Here is an 8,193-nt window from a genome sequence, read left to right on the forward strand (position 1 = left end):
GGAATGTCCAAGTTGCTAAGAGTCATTTTTTAAATGGCAGCATAGACATAATCTGGCTCCACTCTCTCCTCAACACACACACACACACAAACACACACACACATACACACACACACAATCAGAAATGAATATACAGGATCAGGATTTCAACCAGCAACAAACCAGAACCCAAATATTAGTATGAGATCAATCATAGGGCCACAGAGAAGTGAAAAAACTTTATGCAGATGATATGAGAATCAGACTTCAACATCTATGATGCCCCCCCCCCCCCCCCCACACACACACACCATTTCACCTGACAATAAGCATGTGGAAAATCTTCCCCATGGTTTTTATACTGGACTTTTATACTGGTTTTATACAAGGGAGATTGAGGTAGTCAAACAGCTTTCCCATCCTGTTGGCTTCCCTAGCAGGAGACTTGTCCTTCCCTTAACCCCTGGGAAACATCAATGATACAAGAATCACCCATTGAAGGCTGGACAAGGACCCTCATTTTGCAGGCCTAAGCAAATGGACTTTTTCTTTCCAAACTGCACTTTCTGAATACAAGTAAGACAGGAGGAAAGCAGTTTTTCAGGATTTTAAGTAAGCTAGGTCCCTTCTAGCAGCCCTCTGCTGCTTTTTCCTGGATCAGGAGGATCTGCATTCATTTGTTAATCAACACGGAAGTCTCTCAAATCCTAGCCAAGTATAATTCCCAAAAAAGTATAAAATTCTTAGATGAAAGGCTCATGAGGGGGTTTTCCCACTTGGGTTCCCCCCTCTGCCAGAGGCTCTGGTGCCTTTCCTTCCTTCTATTGCTTTCTATCTAAGAAATCCTACCTTATCACTGATCTCTGTGGTCCATGGGTTCATTCTTTGAATCCCTGAGACCCAGAATCTACGGCAGAAAGAAATTCCAGCAACATCATGACTGTCTGAAGGAGAAATCTTCCCAAGATAAGCAGACACAAAGGGAAGACCAAAGGACTACCATCCCCAGCCCCTGAAACTCTGCTTTGTAATTTAGCCAAAGGAGATGCAAATTAGAGTGGCTGTTCAGAAGCACCACACTGTAGAAGGTATGTTTCACAGGTCCCTTGGGCACAAACCCCTAGGCAGTCTTACTATACTGCCAGGATAATCTCTTTGCAACCTCCCCCACTCAGGACAGGCAGGGCTCCGATAATTTACTACAGCTGAAGTAAAACTTGGCTTAAGGCACCACCTATAGCTGAAAAAGAGGGAACAACCTAGAAGTAAAAATTTGCAAAGCAAATATATCCAATAGAAAACAAAACAGAGAAAAATGGAATAACTAACTAATCCTTCAATGAAAAGACCAGATGTCTACCCACAAAGAACAACAGCAAATAGGGAACTATGACCTCCCCAAAAGGACAAAGCAAAAACTCCAGTGACTGACCTTGATAAAATGATGATCTGTAAGCTCTCTGATCAAGTTTTAAGGAAACTCAGTGATCTCTAAGATGACACAGAAAATCAATTTTAGAAATTTTTTGGAGAATAAGACTATCCCACAGCATATAATAATGAAAACCTCAAAGGTCAAGGACAAAGAGAATATCTACTTGAACTTTAACTTAGAATTGAAAACAGTGTACCCTAAACATTTGTATGTTTATTTAATTTGAAATTTAAAAAAAAAATGAAAAAGAAAATAAAAGCAGCAAGAATAAAGAAGCAAATAGCTCTAATTCATCTGGCCACGGCTTCTCAATGGAAACTATAAACGTCAGAAGAGAATGGAACAGCATTTTCAGCATGCTTAAAGAAAAGAAAACAACTTTCATTCATGAATACTATACCCAGAAAAACTATCCTTCAAAAATGAAGGAGCAATAACGTCTTTCCCAAAAAACAAAAACTGAGAAACTTCACCACCCTCACAGAGCTGAGTTACAACCAGTATGACTGGAGCATTTGGAGTAAAAAGAAGAACTGAAGATCAGACTTGAGAAAGAGATAGGGACCAGATCAGGCAAGGCCTTCTTTGCCACAGCAAGGTATGTGAATTGTATTCTAAGTACAGTGGGAATCCCTTAATAGCTTTGGATATGAAAGCAAAATGATCTGTTTTGAAATCATAACAGGATGACTATTGCTGCTATGCCACATATTTTTGAGTAAAAACTCCGTGACTTTGTTCACTGCTAAAATTCAGTACTGAGAATAATACCTGGCCCATGTAGGTAAAAAAAATGTCAAATGAATAACTTAATAGAATGAATTGGGAAACGATTATAGTAGAAAGACCACTACAAAAACCATTGTAATGATTCAGGTAGAAGATACTGGGTCTGGACTGAGGTTCATGGGAGGAGAAAAGAAAAGAGAAAAGTGTTGAGAAATAAAGGTAGAATAAATATAACTCAAGTCCTGGCTCTGCGATGTATCAATTGTATGACCCTGGGAAAGTAAAACCTCAGCCTCGGCGTCTTCACCTATAAAAGCTCTAATTCACATTAATGTTACGGGAATCTCATGAAAAAAACACAAGTTGAAGTACTCTGTCAAACTCTTTACTGCTAATTTATATGAGGAGCCGTGAGTTATAATTATATTATTATTATATAGTCGCTCTTTATTTGTGACTTAATGGATGGGTCAGAAACATCATCACTGTTTTTTAGAGTATCTCTTGGTCTTCTAGTATAGTAAGTGAGCCTAGTCTCTCTGGTCTCTGATGCTGGTCCCATAATTTCATGAGCCATTCTACCTCTAGAAGCTCTTACCAAAGTCATGAGAAGACAGAAATCTCCTTTTGCACCAGAAGCCTCTTTCTCTGCTGGAGCAGTTCTCAGTCTTGAGCACATATCAGAATCACCTGGAGAAAATGTTAAAATGCAGACTGCTGGACCTCAGCCCCAGAGCTTCTGATGCAGTAGACCTGGGAGGAGGACAAAGCACTTGCATTTCCAACACGTGCTCAGGTAAAAGCTAAGGTTGGTAGTCTGGGGCCAATTGTGAAATCTGCCTTAGACAAGCATGCAGCCAATTTCCTTTTCTGATTATAGATGGTCTGCTACATTTCTCAAGATTGCCAGAAAAATTCAAGAACCAACAAGAAAAATTTCTTCCAAGTTCTTAATATGAAATCTTGTTATTCTTTTTTTTTATTAAATCATAGCTGTGTACAATAATGCAATCATGATGTACAATGTGCTGGTTCCATATACACTCTGAAATATTTTCACCAAACTGGTTAACATAGCCTTCATGGCATTTTCTTAATTATTGTGTTCAAAGCCTTATACTCTTCACTTAGTAAAATTCACCTGCACCCTTCCAAGATGCACCCTAGGTGTGGACCCACCAATCACCCTATCTCCCCCTTCCCTCCCTTCCCCACTTCCCCGTATTCTTGTACTGAGATTGGGTTGTAGCCTTCGTGTGAAAGCTATAAATTAGTTTCATGTTAGGGCTGAGTACATTGGGTACTTTTTCTTCCATTCCAATGGTTTTCTTCCATTCTTTGGATACCTTGCTAAGAAGAATATGTTCCAGCTCCATCCATGTAAACATGAAGAGGTATAGTCTCCATCTTTCTTTACGGCTGCATAATATTCCATGGTGTACATATACCACGATTTATTAATCCATTCACGAGACGATGGGCACTTGGGTTTTTTCCATGACTTAGCAATTATGAATTGGGCTGCAATAAACATTCTGGTACAAATATCTTTGTTATAGTGTGTTTTTTAGTCTTCTGGATATATACCTAGTAGAGGAATCATAGGATCGAATGGCAGATCTATTTTTTTTTCCATTTTTGTGATGCTTTACTAAGAATAATGTGTTCCACTTCCATTCAGGTTAATACAAAAAACATAAAATCTCCATCTTTTTTAATAGCGGAATAGTATTCCACATACCACATATACCACATATACATATACCACAGCTTATTAATCCATTCCTTGGTTGGTGAGCATTTAGGCTGCTTCCACATTTCGGCGATTATAAACAGAGCTGTGATAAACAGTCTAGTGCAAATGTCCTTATGATAAAAGGATTTATTTTTTTCTTCTGGGTAGATGCCCAGCAATGGGATTGCAGGATCAAATGGGAGGTCTAGCTTGAGTTCTTTGAGGATTTTCCATACTTCCTTCCAAAATATTCTCCAAACATATTTCCAAAAGGACCGTATTAGTTTGCATTCCCACCAGTAGTGCAGAAGTGTTCCCTTTTCTCCACATCCGCGCCAACATCTCTGGTTTTGGGATTTTGTGATGTGGGTTAATCTTACTGGAGTTAGATGATATCTCAAAGTAGTTTGGATTTGCATTTCTCTGATGGTTAATGATGATGAGCATTTTTTCATGTGTCTGTAGGCCGTGCGCCTGTCTTCTTCAGAGAAGTTTCTCTTCAAGTCTCTGGGAAATAAAAACAAAGCAGGAGGAATTACGCTACCAGACCTCAAACTATACTGTAAATCAATAGTGATCAAAACAGCATGGTACTGGCACAAAAACAGAGAGGTAGATAAATGGAACAGAATAGAGAACCAAGAAATGAACCCAGCTACTTACCGTTATTTGATATTTGACAAGCCAATTAAAAACATTCAATGGGGAAAAGATTCCCTATTTAACAAATGAACTGGCTGGCAACCTGTAGAAGACTGACACTGGACCCACACCTTTCACCATTAACTAAGATAGACTCTCACTGGATTAAAGATTTAAACTTAAGACTTGAAAATATAAAAATACTAGAAGAAAGCACAGGGAAAACTCTTGAAGGAATCAGCCTGGGCAAATATTTTTTTGGGAGAACCCCCTAGGCAATTGAAGCTGCATCAAAAGTACACTACTGGGACCTGATAAAACTAAAAAGTTTCTGCACAGCCAAGAACACAGTAAGTAGAGCAAGCAGACAGCCCTCAGAATGGGAGAAAATATTTGCAGGTTATGTCTCTGATAACCAGAATCCACAGTGAACTCAAACATATTAGCAAGAAAAGAACAAGTGATCCCCTCTCAGACTGGGCAAGGGACTTGGAAAGAAACTATTCTTTTTTTTTTAACAGCTGGTTGGGTTTTAGAGCACGAAACCAAGGTGACTGGTTTAAAATCTCAGTCTGCCTGATTTCAAAACTGGGTACCAGCTGCACGATCCAGGCCAAGGACCCAACTGCTATGATCAATCCGAGTAGAGTTAATACACACAAAGCACTTGGAGCCTCAGCTGCCACCAGGTAAACACATGATAAATACTAGCTGTGAGCATTATTATTCCAAAGTGTGACTCATGTAATTGGTTGTTTTATAGTTTTCACATAAAAACTGGTATAAACTTCAACTTCAAATTTGTAATTCACCTCTGAAAAATGTATAGGACTGCACAGCAAGCCTTTTGGGAATGAACTTCACTCCCAACTTCACATAACTTTTGAACTTATACTTTTCTTAGAACTTAATTACCCCACTTCATTTTTTTTATCATGATGAATTGTGACATGATGTATGTCACTTTAAATTCTTTCCTAAATGAGGTATATCCTACGTATCAGTAAATCGTTCTCCATTTATTTATGCAGATCCTCCATGAATAATAAGGAATTTCAGTATCAAAATCCCTATACCGAAACTTCTTCAGGAATCTGATCATCACTCTTAAATTGTTAAGCACACATTAATAACAGTAAACTGCATATAAAAGCCATATATAAGATACAGTTATTTCACATTTACATTTTTCTGCAACTGTGCCAGTTCTCTTGAAGAGAACGTTTAGTAATGGTTTTTCTGATTCACCAACTGCCCTTCCCGGACCTGCACTTCCTAAGCTCCTCCCACCCACGCTTTATAAATTCAGATTTCTGTGGGCAACGCTTTTCCCATAATACTTTTAGGGGCTCTGTTGTCCTTCCGAAATCCCAACTGATATACAGAAACTGCTTCTTCCATGAATGATTCAACTCGTAAGCCACTGAACCTAATAGTAGTTCTCAAAGTCTGGTCTGAGATCCTCCTATATCAGAAATACCTGGGGATCCTTTTTTTTTTTTTTTAACTTAAAATTAGTCGTATTTTAATGGCTTAGGATTTGGTGCAAACAAACATGATCGATAGCTGGACAGACATGCTCGTCATGAAAAAAGAACCATTTCTGAAGCCCGATTGGGGCCAAACATTTATTACACCTTGCTTCATAGTAACCAATTGAGATGAAGCACGTCGTCGTTAGAGCGTTGTTGGACACCATGTTGAATTATACCCCCATCAGTTGTGAAGAACTGTGCTATATTCAGGCTTACCCATTGAACTCAGTATACATATTTTTTTCTCTCCTGCCTTTTGTCTGGCAGGATACCATTCTTGTTGCTCTTCTGTGTAATGAAGTTTAAATGCTTGTTTGGAAAACTTTATTTAACAGTTTAGAAGGCTTAATAGAAAGAGTGCATTAGTCTGAAGAGTATACGTTGGATAGGAAAGAATTTCCTTCTTTTGTTTCTCCAAATCTTTCCGCCTTATTTAGCTTGAGATCTTTGCAGCTTGGTTCATGGATTCTAGCCTTGCCCGTTGCGCAGTATATACTGATCCAGATGATAAACCAGTGAACTATGTCAAAAGCACTCTCAATATTACATTTGACAAAAAGTTTTGTACTTTTCACATAGCTTGTTGCCCCATAAAAGGGTTAACAGCACAATTTTTTAAAAAATAAATTAAGATGTATTTATAGGATTAAAGCGACTTCATTTGTATACATTTGGAATCAAAACCAGCTTAAAAACAGTTTCCTGACTTAGATATGCAGTTTAACTGATCCTCTTCTGGAATACCACATGAGACATGGTCAGAAACAGTCCTTGGAAGAACATTACACAGGAAGGGCAGAATAATACTTTGAAGGTCCCCCCCCCCTTTTTTTGTAGAGACAGAGTCTCGCTTTATTGCCCTTGGTAAAGTGCTGTGCCATCACAACTCACAGCAACCTCCAGCTCCTGGGCTTAGGCGATTCTTTTGCCTCAGCCTCCCTAGGTTTTTTCCCCTTTTTGTCTTATTACTGAAAGAACATCAGTGCCCAATCTTAAAGAAATTCAAGATTCAAAAGAGAATTTTAAATATACCGTGAAAAATCAGTAGTCAGTTGGTTTCCAATAAAGCTTGTTCCAAGTTGTTCTCAACTTAGGAAGTCATTTTGGTATGATCTGTAAAGGTACATGAAGAAACAGAGCAAGTGGAAACTGAGCTTGATCATGGCTTCTTTCATGTGCGACTTCAGCTGCCCTCGATTATGTATTTCTGTTGGATCAAACACTCCCATGTTACCACTTGGCACCATAATGTATCGATATATATTCCAAGTGGCAACAGGTAAGTTGAGAATGAAGATGACCCAGTGCAAGGAAACCAGCATTAATACAGTGACAACAGTATGGCCAATCAATTCTGGAATTACCCACTCGTTTAATTTTGAGCAACATGATCTAGCATTAATGTAATCACATTCTAAATCAGACAATGTAATTATGAAGTAGACCGAGAGGAAGATGAGAGCGCAACAATCCAGGAGAGAGAAGACGAACACCACCGCCTCCATTCTCCTTCTCCTCCTCCTCCTGGGGATCCTTTTTAAAATACAAATTCCTGGGCTCTACTTCAGGCCTACTGAATTAAAATCGCTTAAGATGGGAACCCACACATACTCACAAGATTCCGTGAACACCTGAAGATGCAGACATATGCTTGGAGGAGAGGATGGAGCTGTCTGCAACCACAGTTTCCACTAACTCCCCATGAACAGCGCCAGGAGATGAATTTTTACCAAGTCTTTCATGAAAGAAGAAAAAAGAACAAGGAAACTGTAGTAGGTTTTCATAAAACTGAATTTATTCCATTTAAATTTAGTTTTGAGATCTGTTTTGATTAGATGCTATAACAAATACCACAATACCATATCTTAGTGGTTTTGTACAATAAAAGGGTATTTCTGACTGTGCTGTGAATTAAGTTATTGTGGCTGTTCTGGAAACACCTTTCTACACTCGGCTTTGTGATGCTGGGATTAGGATTCTACAAACCACATTCTGTTCCGTTTCCTTAGGGCTCTGCCAACAGCTGGAAACTGCAAGGGTGGAGGAGCGATAAGGGACATGCTCTTTCGTGGGTTTGTCTTATTTATGTTTTTTGTGGGATTTGGGGGGGGTTGCTATTGTTTGGTTTGGTTTGGTTC

General features: G+C 38.9%; 1 protein-coding gene across 1 annotated transcript; it reads right to left on the reverse strand.

Annotated features, from left to right (window-relative positions):
* Positions 1-6,302: 6,302 nt before the first annotated feature.
* Positions 6,303-7,574, reverse strand: LOC128565000 (protein cornichon homolog 4-like). The gene has a single exon (XM_053561168.1). It carries the CDS (start codon positions 7,558-7,560, stop codon positions 7,141-7,143), a length of 420 nt encoding a protein of 139 aa, XP_053417143.1. The 5' UTR covers positions 7,561-7,574; the 3' UTR covers positions 6,303-7,140.
* Positions 7,575-8,193: the final 619 nt, after the last annotated feature.

The sequence above is a fragment of the Nycticebus coucang genome, chromosome 14 (assembly GCF_027406575.1).
Source record: "Nycticebus coucang isolate mNycCou1 chromosome 14, mNycCou1.pri, whole genome shotgun sequence".
Lineage (NCBI taxonomy): Eukaryota > Metazoa > Chordata > Mammalia > Primates > Lorisidae > Nycticebus > Nycticebus coucang.

Excerpts from the sequence above, each read along its gene's own strand:
- LOC128565000 (XM_053561168.1), bottom strand. The coding sequence starts at position 7,560 with ATGGAGGCGGTGGTGTTCGTCTTCTCTCTCCTGGATTGTTGCGCTCTC.